This window comes from Pseudorasbora parva, chromosome 11 (assembly GCF_024679245.1).
Source record: "Pseudorasbora parva isolate DD20220531a chromosome 11, ASM2467924v1, whole genome shotgun sequence".
Taxonomy (NCBI): Eukaryota; Metazoa; Chordata; class Actinopteri; order Cypriniformes; family Gobionidae; genus Pseudorasbora; species Pseudorasbora parva.
In genome coordinates this window covers 27,842,316-27,862,829 of record NC_090182.1, presented here as the reverse complement: position 1 = coordinate 27,862,829, position 20,514 = coordinate 27,842,316, and the positions used below count along the sequence as shown (strand labels likewise).

General features: G+C 42.3%; 1 protein-coding gene across 1 annotated transcript; it reads right to left on the bottom strand.

The window, feature by feature from the left end:
* Positions 1-975: 975 nt before the first annotated feature.
* npas4a (neuronal PAS domain protein 4a) lies at positions 976-6,872 on the bottom strand. Its single transcript, XM_067457702.1, has 8 exons — positions 6,355-6,872; positions 5,813-5,976; positions 5,573-5,675; positions 5,181-5,487; positions 4,963-5,072; positions 4,587-4,722; positions 2,721-4,495; positions 976-2,619 (listed from the first exon to the last, which is right to left on the bottom strand). Exons 1-8 carry the CDS (start codon positions 6,527-6,529, stop codon positions 2,591-2,593), a joined length of 2,799 nt encoding a protein of 932 aa, XP_067313803.1. The 5' UTR covers positions 6,530-6,872; the 3' UTR covers positions 976-2,590.
* Between the last annotated feature and the right edge of the window lie 13,642 nt (positions 6,873-20,514).

Below are 20,514 nucleotides of genomic sequence, written 5' to 3'. Positions count from 1 at the left end.
CAGTGGCTTTTAATATTGTAGTTTTTAATGTTTAATTTTTAGGATTACTACAGAGATGTGCTATATTTGACACCAGGTGGGGTAAGAGAGCCAATCTGGGTTTCTGTGACACTGTTTAGTCTCAATAATCTGCAATGGAGGCGCAATGAGAGGATGGGACAAAATGTTCCCATGCTGACGCACAGCTTGGTTCTACGCTTTTATGGCAGATGGTTACTATACTTATGATGCTTGATTATTTCTAAGCTCCCCAAGGTGCATCGTTTCTAAAAATAGAAGGTAAGAGCGAGAGAAAGAAAAGAGTTAGAGGAGATTGTGCTTTTACATAAAAGAGATAGAATTGGGAGGAGGCTCTGAATCACAGCTTTTGGTGACTTAACATTGGTTGCTGTAATTGGCTGACTAGCTCTTGTACGTTACATTCATTAGCATAGCAACACAGCTCTCATCACTCTCTCTCTCTCACACACACACACACACACACACACACTTTCTCTCTCCTTATTGGGAAGGATGCTGTGAGGAAAGGGAGGAGGGAACTAAAATTGGTGCCCCTGAGCAGGAAAGCCCATATATGGAGTATGATAACGCTGTCATGCGACATCAAAATAGCAGGTACATTGAGTGTGGGCTGAGAGAGAGAGAGAGAGAGAGGAGAGGAGGGGTGAGGAGAGGAGGGGGGAGGGGGGCTACGTGCGTGTGGCATTCAGTACGTGAGTGCGTCAAAGCGAGAAGCTGGCGGTCTGTGCGAGAGCCTCTGTGTCAAGTGTGTACGTCAGTCTGAGTCAGATAGCGTCTCATCGAGAGCGTGCGTCAGTGGTGTTGCTGAGCAGTCCGCACTCCGGGGAAAGAGTGAGGAGAATGCTCTTAAAAGAAGGGATACGACAATGATGGAGGAATGGAGGAATGGGAGCGAGGAAAGGACAGTGGTTAGCAAAAGGGAAGGAAAGGAGACACTAGAAACTCACACATGGGTACTTTTAAGTGCACTTTAATATAAATGCCTCTGTTTTGACAACCAAATACACTTATCAGCGACACAAAAGAACACTGATCCACAATGTCCATTCTTCATAAATAGCATATGTCAAGTATGTTTTTATCTCATATGATAGAAATGTCTCTGATATGTACAGACTGTTGTTTGTACAAATGTACAAATGATTACAATCTTTAACCGTTCCGCATCATGCCTAGCTAGAGGCACGTGCACCAAGCACCCTTTAACTCAGCATACATACAATAAAATACTTTTTATTTTTTAAAACTTAGCATGTAAATAGCTAGAACATAGGAATCAATCCTTTACTTGACCGTAGACAACTCTACGTTAGCATGTCGACACCATGGGAATAGAACCATTCTCAACCCGTGTCGATTAGAAACTGAATAGAAATAGAACTTCATCCCTATTTTCCTGCTCATTTTTTAAAACAAAACTTTGCCTCGTTTTTATAACCCCTCTCAAAAAAGAAGAATCAATCATTCACACAGTCATTGCCACCACTCCACACCGCAGACAGCAAAGTTACGATGTCACCGTGGTATTCACTAAATAAAGGTGCTGTTTCTCTTAGGTCTGCAGCCTCTTGATGTGCCAGGCACACAAGAGCTTCTGCAGATTGCAAGCATTACAAATATTGATGCTGCAAATGTCCAGTGCAATTCCTTCTAGCCATGCCCATCGGAGTAGTCGGCCGAATGGATTCGTTACTCCGTCACTCAATAGTAGCTAGAAATAAGTCATTAATGTCCGTGCATGCAAAGCCATGCACAATAATTTGTCCCTCTCCCTGGCGGCTTCCGCTGCAGCTTTTGTCCACCGGCCAGTAGGAGAACAATGTGAAAACTTGACTTGTCTTGCACACAGAGTGGAATTTGTTCACATTTGTACATCACATTGAAACACATTTAAAATGATATGTCCATGAATCGCATTCACAAACTCAAAGCCCAATGAAGTCTGAATTCTGTCATTGATACGAGCATTTCTGACATTAGTTCCAGAACTCAATCAGCTGTGATAAATGTGCTGACTTTTATAAACTGTTACATTTTTGAAATGACCAAATATTGAACTATTATGTGAATTCTTTCCACTCATTGGGCTTTGTGTATGTGTGGTGCTGGATGACAAGCATTGAGCCATATAAGCTATCTGTTGTTTCATAATGAAATGTCTTTTTCCATTTCCTTAAAGTTCACAACTGAGTTTTCACTACAAGTGAATACAAATGCGAGTCTGTAAGTCAGTTTACACTTACAAAGTCAGAGCTGTAACTCTCACTCATATAAGCTCATGTTACATTATAGCAGAAAGACATAAATTGATCTTTTAGCCCTCTTAGGACTTGTTAAAGAATATTATATTGCATTGCTACTGAAGGGTTGCACTATTATTAACATAAATGAATGGATAATTAGATGAACAATTGTGAACATGATGGATTTGAGGAAGTTCAAGTCTTTTTTGGCATTATATACATTATGTATATATTTATACAATTAATTAATATTCACTTTTCAGCAAAAGTAGCTCCATGAAATATGACAATATGCCATACTTAATGAAGTAAGTCACAGACTTATTTTAGAACGGAGGATCACTTCCACTCCCATCTGTAAGACAAAAAGAAGGAACAGGGGACATAATGTTATTAACAATAATAATAACTTTGGTGTGGCAAAAATGTCCACGCAGCAAAGTGATCAGCTCTTACCTTTGCGGAAGCACTGTTGCGGTGCATGACATTGGAGTTGATACAACTCAGGTTGTTGCCCCAGGCCGGGGGTGATCGAGGCACCTGCCCCAAACATGGGTTCCAGGGCGGCCAGCTCCTCGAGGAGGGACTGGGCGCAGAGCTGGCCGGGCGACGCAGGGCTGACAGGCGACGAGACAGGCACCGAAGCGGGAGAGGCGGTCAGCTGCAATGGTGGAGATGTTGGTATGCCCATGAACAGAGGCGATGGTGCTACCTCTGTCTCCATCGCAACTTCGCCTGCCGCCTTCCCATCTGCCATGTTGCCTGCGTTTACTGGCGACATCATAGCCCCTCGCCCGGCCTCATTGTTACGGTGCGCCGATTGGACGCTACAGAAGTGACCAGCACTCATAGCAGAGACCCCGTCAAAGTGCAAGGGTGGGCACCAGCACTCAGGAGTGGAGGGGGAGGAGGGGGGGCTGGATTGAGAGGAGGAAGAGTGAGTCGGTGAGAGGGGAGAGGAGGATGTAAGGTCCTGGAGAAGGGTCTCTAATATACTCTCTTCAAACAGAGACTCATCATCAGAGAAGATGGGCAGGTCCAGGCCTTTCCAGGGCTTGAGTGTGTAGAATTCACCCAGCAGTGGGATTGAATCAAGTCCTGCAGAATTCAGAGATGGAGACTGAGAGCGTTCAGAAATGGTGGAAGGAACCAGCTTGGCCAGGAATGGATCTAAGTAGAAGCCCTCTGCTAGTGTGCTGATGTGCTGGGCTAAAAGCGAGATCTCTGTTCTCTCTTTTTCTCTCTCACGCAGCGAGGAGAAGAAGGACAAACTGGGCTGTTTTCCTGGTGAGGCTTCAGGTGTGAGGAGACCTTCTGGTGGGTAAGAGAGGGGTCCGTGGGGGACGTCAACATACAGTGGACCACGGACTTCTGGTAAAGTCATGACCGTGCAGTCGCCGTCACCTGGACTGTCAGGAGTAGGAGGGAGTTTTTCATAGAGTGACCCACTGCAAGGCTCCACTGGGAAGAGGATCTCTGTGGTTGGAGATGTTATAGTGAGTGGCAAAAGAGTTGACAATGTTGTCGTTGGAGGTGGTGGGCTGCTTTGTGGGTTTGATGGTGCAGATGGAGAAAGAGATGGAGCTGTCGTTGTTGTTACTGTTGCAGTTGAAGCAAGAGGAGGTGGTGAGGTGGCCCCGGTAGGATCAAAGCTGAAATGAGGCTCCCCGAAGGGAAAGTTGCTTCCCCCAAGTTGCGGTGTGTATGGGGGTGTGCACACAAACTCCTTGGTCTGTTGGGCCTGGGAGGTAGGCACAGGTGGAAGAGGAAGGGGCAAGGCTGGTAGAGGGGGATCTATCTGGAATGCCGGTGGCAGCAGAATATTCTGAGTGAGGAAGTCCAAGTCAGACACTGTTGCAACCGTGACTGGAATAGGAGATGATGCAGAAGATGGACTGGCCACAGGTTCACTGGGCTCGTGCTGGAAGAAGGTCTCCTCTTCCATAGAGGAGAGACTGGAACGTGGGCCACTCTCCATTTGTGCAGGCTCCATTGACGAGCTTCCACCTTGTTCCTCAGTAGATCCTGCGCTGCATGCGGCTGTGCTGAAGTCAAATGACTGCCCAGAGAGGCCACTACTTCCTGGTGTGAATACTTGGTCAGGGCTTGAGAGTGTTTCTGGACTCTGTAAGCTTAGGCTTTCTTGTTGGGAAGTACTTGAACCCAGCACCAAGGAGAGCTGGGTCTGTTCAGAGCTCAACTGCTGCCTGACTGACCAAGCCTCTGTCTCACTGTGGCAAAGAAAAAGAGTGATATTAGTGATATTACTACTTCAGCTTATAGGTTATAGACTTGACTTGGTAAATGTAGACTGAGCCTTACCTGATGATGTAATTGTTACTGACAATGGGGTTTTCCCCTGTTTCCAGCTGCAAGACCATGTAAAGCCAGACCCACGAGTGATCCGCAGTCTCTACTCGAACCACCATCTCAGCCCTGCCCTCTCCTCCCTCTCTCACTGTGTGGTGAGAAGAAAAGATGGGTAAGTCAAAACATATGCAACTTCTTGTGAGATTTTATGTATGTATTAGTGGGTGGTCAGAAGTTATTTTTCACTGGAGATGCGTATTACTCTGTATTGCTCGCTGTGAGTGTCAAATGTTGATAGTGTGAGGTAGGAGAGTGCTCATGCTGGGCCTAACCAAGCAAATGAAGTTGAGGATATTTGTATGTTCATTCATTCAGGAGTAAGACTCACATAGGCTGCAGTGCTGAGCTGAGGCATGTGAAAGATCCTGAGGATGCAGGAAGCTGTACCAAGATCGGGACCGTAGAATCTCCACATTTAGTCCCAAATGAACATTCACACTGAAGGTTGGAAAGAGGTAAATTGTAAGAAAACATTTAATCTTTTAAAAACACATTATTAGTAGTACTTTAATGTTTTATAAAATGACTTAAGTCATTTAAGCTCACCTGTCTTGTGCTTCCTGAAGTCTCATGTCACGGCTATGCTGAGAACGGAAACATGGCAGGAAGAAGCTGCTCTCTAGTGTTGGAGCCGAAGATTGTTCTCTGTCCGGGGCAGTTCCCCCTTGGGAAGTGTGAGGCTCCAGAGGGGTACAGAAACATACCCACACTGGGTTGGAAGTCCAATAGGATCCTGGGGAAGACTCATCTGGAGTTTCTGACAGGCAGTGGGCTCGGATTAAAACATGCTTATTGCCTGCACTCTGCCTACGCACTGATTTGGAGGTGTTGAATCTGCAGCGGAACAGACGATCTAAGGGGGAAAGGCACACAATGATTACTCACTTACACATCTAATATGTATTATTTATCTGGGTGGCAAATGTCAAAGGTCTTACCTGTGTCAGGTGAAGTTAGAGGCACCAGGTTACTCCTCATAATAAAATGGTCTGCAGTGTCTATTATGTCGTATACACTGTCCCCTTGAGCGACCAAATCTACCTAAATATTCAAAAGAGAATATACTGTAGGTGAATGTCTTATTTAATTCATTTAAGTTATAAATAGACATGAGATAAAAAGGAAGAGGAATTATATAAAGATTTAATGAGAATAACTGTTATGTCTGCTTAACTCACCATTGAGTGTCCGAGGTGTTCTGAGACGCTGTCTGACAGGTACAGCAACTTTCCTTCTCCAGTCAACAGCATGAGAAAACCTGGCATAACTTGAACCAGCTCATTCAGTTCATGGAATGTGAGGAATCCCGTGGTTTCTTCAGCACTGCTATCTGTAGCTGTTTCTGAAAGAAGCAATTTCAAGTATGAATAAACTATTAAACTTCATCCATATATAAAATGTTTAGCACGAAAAAAAATCCACAAACGAGATAGAGCTATTTGCAGTTCAGCACCATGGACAGCGCTTGTATTTCAGCACCATGGAGAGAAATGGCACAGCGCTATTTTCACTACACGTTATTTTGTATATTAAAATATATTTTTTAATTCGTATTACTAAACATAAGCAGCTCAGATATTTCCAAACACAATTAAAGATGCACCTGTTGCATCAACTCGCGGCACCACAAGAGTAAAATACAGCACTTCTTTTAATGTCATGCATTGAGACCACATAAATCTATGAAGGCTTTTTTTATATTTGCAAAACAAATATTTACCTTGGCTGAAGAAGACAGACTTTCTCGTGTACATGCAAGCCAGCGACATGATGTGAAGATAGGACAGCCGAGACTTGTCCGCATCGGAGATGGGCAACAAGTCCTTCAGGTTCCTAATCTCCGCGTTTATTTGGTCTCTTCGGGCTTTCGAAGCTCCTTTAGTGGACCGATACATTGTTGTTACTAACGGGAGGACTGTTTCTGAGGTTCGCTGAAAGTGTTGACTACGGTGCAAGTTGAGAAAAGTGTGAGGCTCTTTCCCAAAAGAGTTCAGGCGCGTTCACAGGTGTGTCATCTCAGCACATGTCCAGAGTACGGCTGCTCTTCTCCTTTCGCCTGCCTCTCCCGGGTTTCCCCCTGCGGTTCCGCCACAGCGCCTGGCTCAGGTTACGGACCGGAGGATGGATGGATCTTTCCTCCGGGTCGGAGATTGAGTCAGTCGGCTGCTGCTGAAGCAGTCTCTCGCCCAGATATCAGGAGTCCGTAAATCTGGTGGAGTAACATTGCAAGCCGGTAACTTATATAGGCTGGGACTCCACCAGTGTAGGGGGGCTCCCAACGCGCCAACACCGACGTAAAAAGTGCGCGAGGGGAGGGGGGTGGAGTAAAAGGGGGGCCGGGGGGGATTTATACGTCTCATATCAGTGAAAGCAATGCTGAAATTCACTCATCTCACCCCTCCCAACCCTTGCGCTCTGACTCTGCTCCGACGTCAGCATCCCCTCTCTCCATTGATGACGTTGGCTTGAAATCGGGAGCTCCGGCGACGCAAAAAGCCCGATTTGGACAAAACCGAGCAATGGGCGGGGATAGAGAGTGAAACGTAGACGGAGTCACCGCACTCCAGTGTAAAGACGTGTAGAGGGAGGGAGGGGGGGGGGGGTCTGTTTCTGAGCTGCATACGAACGAGATTGTGTGGCAGTCCTGATTGCCGCCAACCAACCGAATTCAGATATGATTCAGAAAATCATTCCTAGCTATTGTATTACAATGTCTTGCCTTGCATGGATACAGAAATGGTGTGCATTGAAGCACGGATGCATTCCCTGGCATCTGTTATCTCACGCCTCGCTGCGTTATTTGCATCCGCTTCAACATTTTACAAGCTGTGGGGCCACAGAATGAACCCTTAAAACGATTTCCATTCAAAAAATGTCAGGTTGTAGCTCTGGCAGCATGCAGGACAATGCGCTGCAGTGCCTGTGGTGGCTTTAAATTTAGCAGTGCATTTGCCCCACTGAACCAGACGTTCGTGTGTAACCGAGAACACTGACATCTCTGCTTTATTATTACATAAATGCTTTCTCTGCGTCCTTATAAAGGAAACATGGGGCGAGCATAGACAAGGACAGCAGCTGTATTGAGCTATGTCTTATGAGTTTGTGTGCGTAAGGCGACATTGTTGGCTCACTCAGGGGACACATTATGAACTTGTGCTGCTCCTGACGAGTGCAGTCTGAGTGAGACAGAAGTTTAAGAATTAAATACACATCAGGTAGGTTTATCCATCTTAAAATGGATTTTGTGATTCTTATATTTCTCAGAAAATGAAGGGAAGTGTCATACTTTGTTTTGTGCACTGTATCAAACTTCGATATGATATAGGGTATTTACGCAGGCTATAGCTCGTTGTAATCAAATGTACTTGTTAAAAACACAGTTATAGCCTGTTGTTTTAATTTAGGTAAGCATGTAAGTAAGTATTTCTATAGCCCTTTTCACAGACAAAAGGTCACAATGTGATTATATCATGTAATTAAAAATCATTTGGAAGCATAGAGAAATATGCCATAGCCTGCACTATCATATGTTCTGCCATCTAATATCCTTTATAATCACAAATCAAATTATAAACCACATTTTATATTTTACTTTCAATTTTTACTGCACCAGTGTTCTCTGCGGCTTTTTTTAATTGGTTAATCTAGGGTTTCAACTCGCTCTGTATTGCACCATTCCCGGGTCTCCATTAATGAACTTTAAACAGCTGTCAAAACGACTGCTCGTTTATATCAAAGCTCTACTGACGCCTCTTTGCATCCTCTTTGGACAGTTTGTTCTATTCATAATGTCGATGAGACGAGTGGCAGAGACAAAAAGCCCTCGCTGCGGTTCTGCCATTCGAGTCGATTCGTTTTCAGAAAAGGAAGCGAAGTAGCCTGTTCAGTGAAGGTGAGCTATTTTTAGCAACATGCAGAAACTCCAGTGCTTTTAGGAAAGTTGCCACAGTGTTATCCGCGTGGCTTGCCGAGGTTCAACGATGCAATAAATCACGCGTTTCATGACCATACAGGCGCAATCATTAAAAAAATATACACCTGGATAGAATTATCTATTCAGTTCTCAATATGGAGTTTTAAGCTGAATTTAGAAGTGTTAGCGAGTCTTCTCAGAGGCACGCGCACATCTCTGAAACCTGTTGCGCGCGTGAGCTGACCGTTTCGCTTTTTCTAAAAATAGCTCTGGCTAGAGTCTGACAAACGCACTTAGAGATTCGCCGTCCTCGGCGACACGTTTAGACTTTTTAATAACACATATGTGTTTGGTAGTCAAAAATAGATATTTGTGTATGAATGAGGGTCTAATAAGATAGATGCGGGAATCTGATTTGCTCTTTTGTCGGCTATATCTGTTCTCAGCCCAATTCTATTTAATACAGACCAGCTTGAGCAGGATGGGAGACCAGCTAACCGGTTTGCATTGGTTTAAGACGTTATTTTCAGCAGAGAAGTTATCAGTAAGCTCTGATCACATTGACAGATATTACACAGCATGAAAAACAACCATTTGTGAAAATGTGTTTATAGTGGGATTATCAGGAGGATGCATGGAAAGCAAAAGAGAGCGTTGGACCCTTAATGTGCCTTCGGCGTCTCATTATCAAAGTCAATGTCTTGTTTGGTAGGCCCTAGACTATTACATATTGACTAAGTTTTGATTTAGTTCCTCTTGTCATGATAGAAGCATCGCGTACTTGCTAAGAGTTATTAAGATTCTCCAATGATCGAATCATGCATTAGCTAATGCTGAATATAGATCAAGCCAATCCCTAATGATCTTTCTTATTAAACCCTAGCAGTGGTCACCAGTTAACAAATTTCACCTCTTAAAATAGTTGGTAGGTTTTTCTATTCAGCAGGCCCACAGAGTGATTCAGAAACACTGAGACGTGCAAGGTATAGCTTGTATGAATAGCCTCTCTTTGGCATCTTCAAAAGAGGGACAGTACAATATGGAACACCAGATCACCCTTTTCTAAGAAACTGAATGCAGTCCAAGAGCACGACTGAGTGCAGACATTACTAAGAAGAATTGCACAGAAGACTAGCAGGAGCGCTAAATAATAAAAGAATGCGATAAATTATATTTTTAGTGTTTGGACTGTAGTCTATTAATGTTTTTTTAAGCACATTTCCTTCATAGTCTAGAATCATACACACAAAATCGAGGAAAGCTATGTTAATGCTGAGTATATGATGCATTTTAGGCCTTTTCAAAAGATAGTGAACATCTGAAGGCAGAAGGTAAACATTCAGTGTTTGACTGCCGGAAGTGAGCAAAATGGATAATGCCCAGCATGATATCCCACTGTTAGCAGTATGTCCCCGGGAACAAGAACAAGTCATTTAGCCTGTGCCCAGAGTACATGACTGAGCTGACTGTGCCTACTTAAAGCCTCCTGATTTTACACACAGCGGACAAAAATAACCATTCAGGAAGAGGAGAAGCTTCGAGATTTCTTTTAGTCTTTTCAACCCAATTTGAGCGTTTATTTTATAATTCATTTAGATACTTTGGGAAAAAAATGGGTAAAAATAATGCAATTGAATGCAAATGATATTACCCATCTCGCCATGCTTACAAATACATACGCATTATGCTTGGACGCAGCTGAGGTAATTCTAAAGCCATCTGTGCAAGTTTAATTCTGCTTTTCCACCAAAGAGTTTTGTAAGTGCAATCAAACTGCGCTGAAAGTAAGAGCATTGCAACTTTAATGAGAAACTAAATGTCATTGGCCTCTTGTGCAGTTGAAGTACGCTTGTCCTCTATCTCAAGATTCTTTCTCTCTGCACTGCTGTTTATTTTTACACATAGAGAATCAAGGTCTTCACTCTGCCTCTTGAAAGAAAGGAGCTAACCTGTCGCCTAGCAACACCTCCCACTCCTGCCGAAGCCAGAGTAAGAGAAGAGAAGAGAGGAAGAGGAAGGATTGAAGCTGTCTATGAAACTGATGAGAGAGACGAAGGTAAAAAGTAGGGTGTGGGGTTGACTTTAAAGGCGAGGGAGTCCAGCACATCATGTGCTGGTATGTTTGCGATATATGTACCCTGCTGAGAGGCCAATGAAGTTGCACCTGTCGTGGTATTTAAATCATACGGATTTATGTATGATAAATAATCTAATGCATTGTTCAGCTGTGTGCGCTGGTTGATTCATATAAACTACTGTGAGTGAGCAGATGTAACACTCAGACACCCACACACTCCCTCCCTTCCCCATCTCTGTCAGAGATACTTCCCCAGCCTGCAGCCTGGTGGGATTTTTTTTTTTCTTGTGCAATGTATTTTTAGACCTCGAGCTCAGAACAGTGGGAAAATGTGGACTTTTGTTGATCTCTCTTGTGCTTTTTAATGAATGGTGACTACTAATTAATGACTCCTCATTGACAAACGCCCTCATTGCATGCTTTAATTTGAAATATATCCTGACTTTAAAAACACTTTCTCCATTTTTTTATTTTAAGAATAATTTCAACCGGCCTATCCTCGTCCAGAAAGCGCATTCTATAATTCAATAAGGCCTTTTTCCTCCCTCTTACTGTTTAAGCTTGCTGCTCAATTCTAGCACTACATGCCAGCACATTGTGCTCACACCCTCCTTTTTCGCTCCCTCTCTCTCTCCCTTCGTAAGTTGTTGCTGATGCAAGGTTGCCATGGTGACGTGATGTAGATGTGTGACATCAAAACAGACCTCAAGCAGCAGATTTTTTTTCCCTTTTCAGTCTGTCGCTCGCTCTCTGTTCTCCCATCTCATTTCATATTAAGCCAAAAGCATTGCATTACAAAACACCTCCATGAGCGTCTGATCTAAACCAACCACAAAGATAAAGATGTCTTTTTATCTGCACATCCCGCAATTCCTCTTAAAATAATGCAGCTCTTAGTGACCATAAGAGATCCATTATTTGTCACCATTCGGGTCCGCCTTTGATAGTAGCGAGAAAATGATCAATGATTCATTGTGTGCTTCTTGCCCATCTCTGTGCATTTCAATCCGGCTGCAATGTTCTCAATGTGTAAAGCAGTCTTTATAACAACATTCGTAGTATCAGTAGTAGTGATTGTCATTGAAACTGAATCTGTTTAAGACAATAAATGACTAAAATGCATATGTTTTTCATGTATTTTTAAAGAATAATAATATCTTGTGGACTATTTCTAGTTCTGTTAATCGGGATGTTTGTGTTAGTTTGTCTGTTCAACTAATCGCTTAATTGTTAAATGCTGATTCTTATATGGAGTGTAAAAACATGCAAATGCAAGGTCGACAAATCAATGGAAAACCGAGAGAATATAAAGTTTGATAAAGCATTGCATAACTATTAGAAGAGAAGAGAGTGGGCAGAGATGGTTAGAAAGAGGAATAGAATGAGGCGCAAGCAGAGAGGGAGGGAGATAGAAAGGTACTTCAGTGCCTTTTTTTAGCTCCAGGCTAAAGTTACGATTATTGCTTTTATCCATCCCCAGTTTCCCCTTGCCTCCCTCTCTTTGCAAGCAAATATGTTTTCCCCCATAGGAACCGATATTTTCCCAATCATTAGTGATGTTCAGCAGCGTAAACACTTCCGCACAGTTGGCAGTAGAGAAGCAGAATGACCTGTGTCATTCACCATGGCTGGATTTGAACAATAGCAAGTTTTTGTGGCTCATTGAATCATTGGTATGAATTTATGAACGGGGAGTCCATTACCTGACACTTTTCCTCAACTCGCGCTCTTAGTCACCGAATAAACACCATATACAGGTGACTGCTACTTATAAGGGTCATATGATAAGGAATCATAGCTTTTGAAATAAGAGAGTTCATTGTACTACTGTATGAAACACAGTAACGTTCAGAACTCAAAACTTCCTCCCTATAGTAAAAAAAGACAATCTATTGATGGTAAGCTGCAAAAAATGGTTTGTTCCAAACTCCTTCAATGAAACTCGGAAATTGACAGTAAGTTTCACAAATAACAAGCAAGAAATTCATTAAATTGACTGTGAAATTTTGAAGTAGAAAGACTGAAATACAAAGTTCTGTCATGAAATTCTAGATGGCTCAGGCGTATGGTTCCTTAACTCCATCTGATAGCAATCACATCATCAGAGCTTGCCTAAGGCATAAGCAAACTAAGCGGCTGCCCCTTAGCCACCAAGGAGTGCCCAAGAGCACATGAAATCACATGTTGCTGCATGTTACTTTATGATGATTGAAATCACGAAATGGCTTTAAACAATTACTAATTCAACTGCGAAATGTTTTTAAAAAAAATATATATATACGGATTGATTCTGACAACGCTGCATGAGCTCGCTGCACCGTTGAATGGACACTATTAGCTTGTTAACCAGGTTTCAAAATGCGAGAAAAAATTAGCGCTGAAATGGTGCTACTTGTCAGTTGCCCATCCCATTCTGAGGTGTAGTACATATTCCAATCTGAATTGTAGACCTGACCACTCTTGCTACTGTTACAATTAAAAACCATATAAGGGGGAAAACATGAAAGACAGGGTTTAAGCAACACAGCTACAATTAATAAAATTGATGATGTGTGTGTATATGATCAAGAATTGACAATAGTCAATCATGTTGGTGGCACCGAGGGGCCCCCAAATAAAATTCTCCTTAGAGCCCCATGAAGGTTTGGGCCGGCCCTGCACATCATTCTCTATAGGGCACATATAGATATCCAGCTGTATCATTAGCCAGTGAGCTCGCTGCTCAACCTTCAAATACTGGTCAGCACTTGCTGTAGCAGTTGAAGTAAAAAAAAACCTTCACCTTCCCCAGCTCCACCTGTATAGATCTGTTACGGGTAATTCATGTACGCTATATTGTACAGCAGCTGCGTGTCTTACAGCCGTGTGTCCATTGGCAATAGCAAGTCCAGCAGCAGAAATAATAGCAGATCTATTCCAGACCAAACATATCAACATTGTCCATTGTTTCCATGCCAAACATTCCATGTCTTGACCAGAAATTTTAAAATTCAACATTGGTCTGGGGAGTCTGCTCTGTATTTTCAACTGCACAAGAGGCGTGATCAACTGACATTATTCGAAAAAACTCTGTACGCAATTGGATAATCCTTCAACCAGTTAGACCACAAGAGGCGTGATCAACGGGCAACGACCCATCACTTCTTTATCTGTCATCGTGTTAAACCCACCAATAGAGCTCTAGGTGGATAAGCCAGTCTGTGATTGGTTTCCGCAAAAGTGTAACAGAAGCACAAGAAGCACAATGAAGCACAATGTACAGGTTTCCAGACTGAGTTGCCGGGCGGAATCAAATGTTTAAAATGTACTTCATTAATCGTTGTTTTATTTACAATTTCGCTGGACAAACCAAGGATGTTTAACATGCTGAGAGAGACTTCTCTATTACCATTCCCATTCATTTCAAAGCCGGTTTCTTCACTGTGGTCGTTATTAGCCGATCAATTTGGGTCAGAGAGAGAGTGAAAAAACTTTACACACATTAAATGTCAGCAGGGAAATGCAATCAAATAGCAGTACACTCAAAGGTACAGATTTTGTTGAGTTAGACGTGTTCCTATATACACATTTTTTGCTGATTCTGGAATTACATTATAGCAGATTCGATCAATGATCATCCTGATTTAATTTTGACATTTTTTGCAGTGTCAGAAGATTTGACGCACAGTCTTGTAGTGTGGCTTCTCCTACGAAAACCGTCAAATCAAAAACCAATAGGAGCGCAGAACCTGATGATGCACTTAGTGAGACAACAACAAACCACCACTTGCTCCACACACTTCTTTGATGATGTAAAACTCCAGTCTTCTCCCATGCGTCTGTTTTTGATGCATATTAAGCTTGACATAAACAGTAACCTTGTCCCTCAAATCTGATTGGTTGCAGTTGGTGAAATCAGGCTCTGCAAAGGGTTAAAATAGTGCCTTAAGGTACTAATATGTGCACTTTGTGGGTAGATAAGGTACAAAGGTGTGCCACTGAAGGTACCTCCCCAGTGACATGCTGATGCCCATTCTGACGGGGTTTGATGAAGAGCAGTAGCATGAAAAGAGTTGCTGTACATTATATATGCCTTTATGCTTGATGAACAGAATTAAGTCATCTGGTAGAGCAGTGGAATGTGAGTGTGATTAGCATTTTTGCAATATGGTGTAAAATCTGCCTGAAGCGTTATGTAGTTTCGCCACAGAAGCTGTTTTTTAGCACCCTATGTTAACACTCAGCAGTCAGACTCTCACCCGCAGGCTCATTCATGGTGACAGTCTCTCACACATTACTCATTCACTGAGACAGAGATGAGCAGCGTAAGTGAGTCCGAAAAGCCGTTGTTCACCTCTCTTGACATTCAATTTGAAGCATTAGGCCTCAAATCAAGATATGTGTATCCTTAGGCCATATATGCATGAAATACATGAAGCAATAAAGGGTTTTTCTCCTTATGAGAGTGCAGTGGCTGCTCAGCGTTTCATATATTTTTACTGTTTTAAAAATATGCTCGCTTCTTTGAAGGAATTGTCTCTTTATTGCCGTCCCCTCTGCTCGCACGCCCACGCGCCCATAGCAACACGTTGTCGTATCATAGTAACCACATTTGCGCAGGGTGAAAAAATGAAGGGTGGGTTGTAGAGGTATCTTTCACTGACCACAATGAACATGTAGCTTGATGGTGGCTCTTTGTATTCAACACATGGCAAGGGTGAGATTATAAAATATATAATTGAATATATAACCTATACATATAACGAAATGTAGCACACTAAATCAGATATTTGCTACAATGACTTCTTATTTGAAATTACCTGTCGATCCTGATTCTAGTTCTCAGGTTGTGAGCCATATAATGCAATTAGCCCTCCTCGTTAGGCTCATCTGAATAGCCAATCAGTGGCAGATGAGGTAGATGACTCTTGTTATCAAAGTCACTCCAGCTCAGACAAGGCCCTAATCAAGGCGTGCTGGTATTATTCAGAGGTCAATTTAATTCCCTTAAAACAAATGGCCCAATTATCAGTGACCAACATGTGTCCCTTTTTACTCTCCATCTGTGAAATAGCCCCTGTCTGCTCTTCTATGGAGATTCTTCTTTAATCAGGATGCAGTGGACTGAAGCTAATGAGACATGCTAATAGAGCTACTGTGTAAACCCCAATCACCCATTTGAGCATGTTATTCTCTACACCCGTCCATCGAGGGTCGCAAAACATCACAAATTACACCTTTTTTAGAAAGGCTATTTCTTATCTTATAACATTCCAGTTCAATATGTGTTGATGTGCTTTAGGACATTAGAGCTGCATAGTTTAAAAAATGAAAATTCTGCCATCCAAAGAAAATATGATATTCTGAATATGCCTGTGTTTTTTTACCATATGTAACAGAGGCCAGCTAGTAGCTGCTGTGCGAGTAAACCTCACCCGGGTTCGAGTCCCGCTTGGAACGGGCGGTTTGAACAGGAGGGGTTGCATTGGCGTGGACCTGGATGGGAGTGAGGTTTGGGGGCTGAATGTAACGGAGGCCTAGAAATCTAGACGCACCCTAGCGGCAGCAAATCTAATCTGCTGCCGTCTAGCAACTCTCAATACACTTCTGAGCAATCTCTGGTCAGGCCAATCACATTCTGTGAAGAGTTGGTGGGCGGGGCTTAACCTAATGACGGCAGAGTTGCGTGCTACTAGTAAACACCATAGACTGTAAAAGAAGCTGGTGTCTTTCGAATCAGCTTTGACCGTGACTCTGGAAGACTTGGAGTTGAGCTTTTCTCGGAGAAAAGAACAAAGAATGGCACTGAAGTCTTTCTTAAAAAGGGAAGATGTGTTCGGAGTTTTGCCGACCGGATACGGTGAAAATTTTATGTATCAACTAGCTCCGCTTCACCTTCATTGCTCTGGTTGGTTGTAGCGCTATCCTATCGTGTGCAGAGGGAGTTTGAAAACGTTTGATTCGAGTCCTACTTGGAGCAGGCGGTTCGAACAGGAGGGGTTACAATGGTGCCATGACCCGGGTGGGAGTGAGGTTTAGGGGGGTGAGTGTAATGGAGGCCAGCTAGTAGTTGCTGGGCAAGTAAACCTCACTCCTCTGACCTCAAGAGACGCTCTAGCGACTGAGTTGCAGCCTTTAGCCTCCTAGCGGGTTTGAGTCCCACTTGGAGCAGGCCGTTCGAACAGGAGGGGTTACACATAAAATCAAAGTCAATGAAACCCATTGTTCGGTTTGGACAAAACTATCAAAATATCTTTCGTGTTCCAAAACCAGCTCCACTCCAAACTAGTTTAAACTGGATTGTTATCTGTGAGATTTGTCATGTTTATTAGCTGTTTATATTTAGGACTAAATGTAAAATTCATGTTTGCTTTGCCCACTGCCTCCCCACACATACTTAGTAAATATAGAATATCTGTTGTTTGTAATGCAATTAATGTAGCGGATGTCACGGACGGTGAGTGCTTGTTTTGTAATGGCCCTAATGTGTTTGCAAAAAGCAGTTGAAGGGCAATAGTGTTTCCTCTATTCATTCAAAAATAACATGGATATCCAGGTAAATATAGTGGTTCTGTCGCAATGACTGACAGCAGCCGTGTTTGTGGGGAATTTCCTGAGGGGTCTTGTGTCTCAGTTAATGTGCGCTCTCAAGCATGAAGGAAAAACTCTCTCGTTTCTGGCTATAAAAATGTATTTGTTCCTGGCTGTGCAAGAAATCATCTGATCAGCAGTTTTTGGTTTAAGAATTAAGAATCACCTTCACAGCATCACCTTCAAATGACAAACACATTTGGCCTTCATTCTTAGCCAGTCAGTTCAAAAGAGAGCGGAAAAGAATGAAGTACAAATGTCATGTTATGTTTTGTAACATAATGTATAACAACAACATATGATATTTTATGCTATATTTGATGTTATATTGTTTTGAAAAGCCTGTTTTTGGTTGAATGACAAACACATTGCCGTCATAATCAGCAGTCGGTTCAAAAGAGAGCGGAAAAGAAACACAGGATTCAAGATAGATGATCAGAAATATTTTACTTTATTATATGTTATGTTATATGTTGTGTTATGGTATATATTAAGGTGTATGTTATGTTAAGTTGTTTTGAAAAGCCTTTTTTTTGGAAGAATTACAACTACTAATTTGGCCTCCGTTCATAACCAGCAGTCAGTTTACGTGATTCAAGATAGAGGATCAGAAAGGGCATTTGAGCAAAAGGACAGTTCAATCTCAGGACATCCGGAACATTCCCACTCCACCCACTCACCTGTTCCTGACCCATAAATGAGGTCACATTGGCATGAACTCTGGAGTGTCCCTCCACTCCATAGGACACCATGACACATGAGTTTGTATATATAACATTTTCACACACCCATGCAAACACACACACACACACACACACACACACACACACACACACACACACACACACACACACACACACACACACACACACACACACACACACACACCTTTTCTGGAGGACACCTCCACATGCGGAGGCATATTGGCAGAGCTCACCAGCCCTCCTCTCTCTCTGTGCCTGCTGGGTGTGTACAGCACATCTCGCTCCTGCGTTTGGCTCACAGTTGGGTTTACCGCTCGTCTGCCATCCAGCAGGAAACGGCGTGAGAATGCCACGTTCTCACCCACATACATCCCCCGTCACCCACTTCCTAAAGAACACGTATCTATCATGATCTCTGCTGTGAGGTAATGGTCATAGCAACCTGCTGGTGCCATCTGTGTCCGTCTGCGTTTATGAATACATTTTCCTGTTTTGTTACTCGCCTAGATTCTCAGGTGTGTAGGCTACATTTGTGTGTGACCGACAACATGCTTGAATGAGATGCCATTCACAGTTGTACAGTCTAGCTCGAGAACATGTAGCCAGTCAGTTCACAGGAAGGAGGTAAAAAAATCTAGTTCACTGGACAATTAGGTTACAAAACCAGCTGCAAGATTCCATCACTTCAAGTTATGTCTATTTTGGGCCTTAGTCTCTGTGTGCTGCACTGCCCCCATGTGGCAGAACAGAGCCAGGTTTTCAGACCTGTGATTATGTAAGACTTTGCAGGGAATGAGTCATCATCATTGGGTTGTTTCAGAGAGAGTAGGACTCTGTGTATGTGTGTGTTTGTTGGCACAGAGCACTTAAAGATAGAAAGTGGGATGGGTGAGCAGGGGCTGATGAAACATAAGTGGGTATTTTCCCATTGCTTTTTTTTAACTGTGATTGATCAGTGCAAGTGGTCACTCCTGAAAAGCTGCTAAAGAAAAAAACTAAAGCTGTGATGCTGATGATGACAGGTGGAAGGTTCTAGAACTGCATTCATGCTGGCAAATAGTCTGAATGTATCTTTGATTCTGGAATAGGAATGTTGTTGTGCTGTCCAGGTCAGTCTGCAGGCCTACTTATGTAATGCAGCATAAATGTAACATAATGCATATTTCAACTACATTTTTTTAAATAAAGGCATAGTTTAATCCAAAGAAGACAAATATTTAAATTTAAATAAAAAAAAAGAATTATTTAAAATTACTGACATATAATGACAATATAATATAAAACATAATATAGTAATATATATTTTAATTACAGTTGTCTACTTTTGAAATAGAATGGCAATGTCAGTCAAAGTAAGACCATTTTAATTGATATTTTATTAACAAAGTTTGGGAGGAATATGTTCATATAATTAACCTAATTAACATAAGAGGAGCACATACAGTTAATCAACTAAATTAACGAGATAAGAGGTATTTATACGGCAAACTTGCCTCTGTTCCATGGGAGTTTTCAGCATCCCTCCACCATCACATTTCCTCACTTCTTACTATTCCTATCCCAACCTGGAATGGGGGTATCCTGTGTTCGCCAAATTCCGAGCTCGGAGGCTGATTGTTAATATAATAAAATACAGTTTACCCCAAGACAGAGGAAAAGAGGTTTGGAAAATGGATGGATGTTCTTGTTTGTAAAAGGTTGTGCACAATATTTAAACGGATACATTAAATTAATGAGTTAAATAATAATAATAATAATAACAACACACTTTTCATTCCAAAGAATCTCAAAGTGCAACAATGGAAAAAGGGAAAAATAACAAAAATGAATAAAAGTAAAAATATAGAATACTACAAACAATCAACTCATAAAAGCCTTTCTGAACAGAAAAGTCTTGAATTCAGCTTTAAACTGGTCCAGGTTCTGTACAGCTTTCAGCTCACTGGGAAGATGGTTCCAAAGCTCGATCCCCATGAAGCCTGGTGGTGGGAACTTGAAGAAGCAGGTAGCCTGAAGATATGATGGTGCAGGTGAAGGATATCTGAGTGATGAGATCTTGAAGATATGGTGCTGCATGTCCGGTCATGCATTTATGTGTGAGCAGGTGGATTTTGCTGTTGATCCGGGATGAAACAGGGAGCCAGTGCATTGAGTTTAGAATAGGAGTTATGTGAGCATATTTACAGACTTTCATAAGGACTCTGGCAGCGCTGTTCTGGATGTAGTAAAGCATCTGGATATTTCTGCCCGAAATCCCACTGAAGAGTCCGTTGCTGTATTCCAGCCTCGTGGAGACAAAGGCATGGACAAGTTTCTCTTCATCTGGAAAGGTTAAAAGGGGATGGAGTTTGGAGGTTTGGAGAAGGTGGTGGAAGGAGGTTTTGCAGGTGTGTTTAATATGGTCAAAGATGAGCTGGGATAAGGGAGAGGAGTGGATCTGATGAGGGGTGCCAACCAGTAGAGCCTCAGTTTTACTTTATCCATGGCTTAATCTCAAGATGTGGTGAGTCTTTACAGAGTCGTTACTTAAATGAATACTTTTTGGAATTAATGTTAAGTACAATATTGTAATATACATTATATTAATATATAAATATGAATATTATAACATATAAT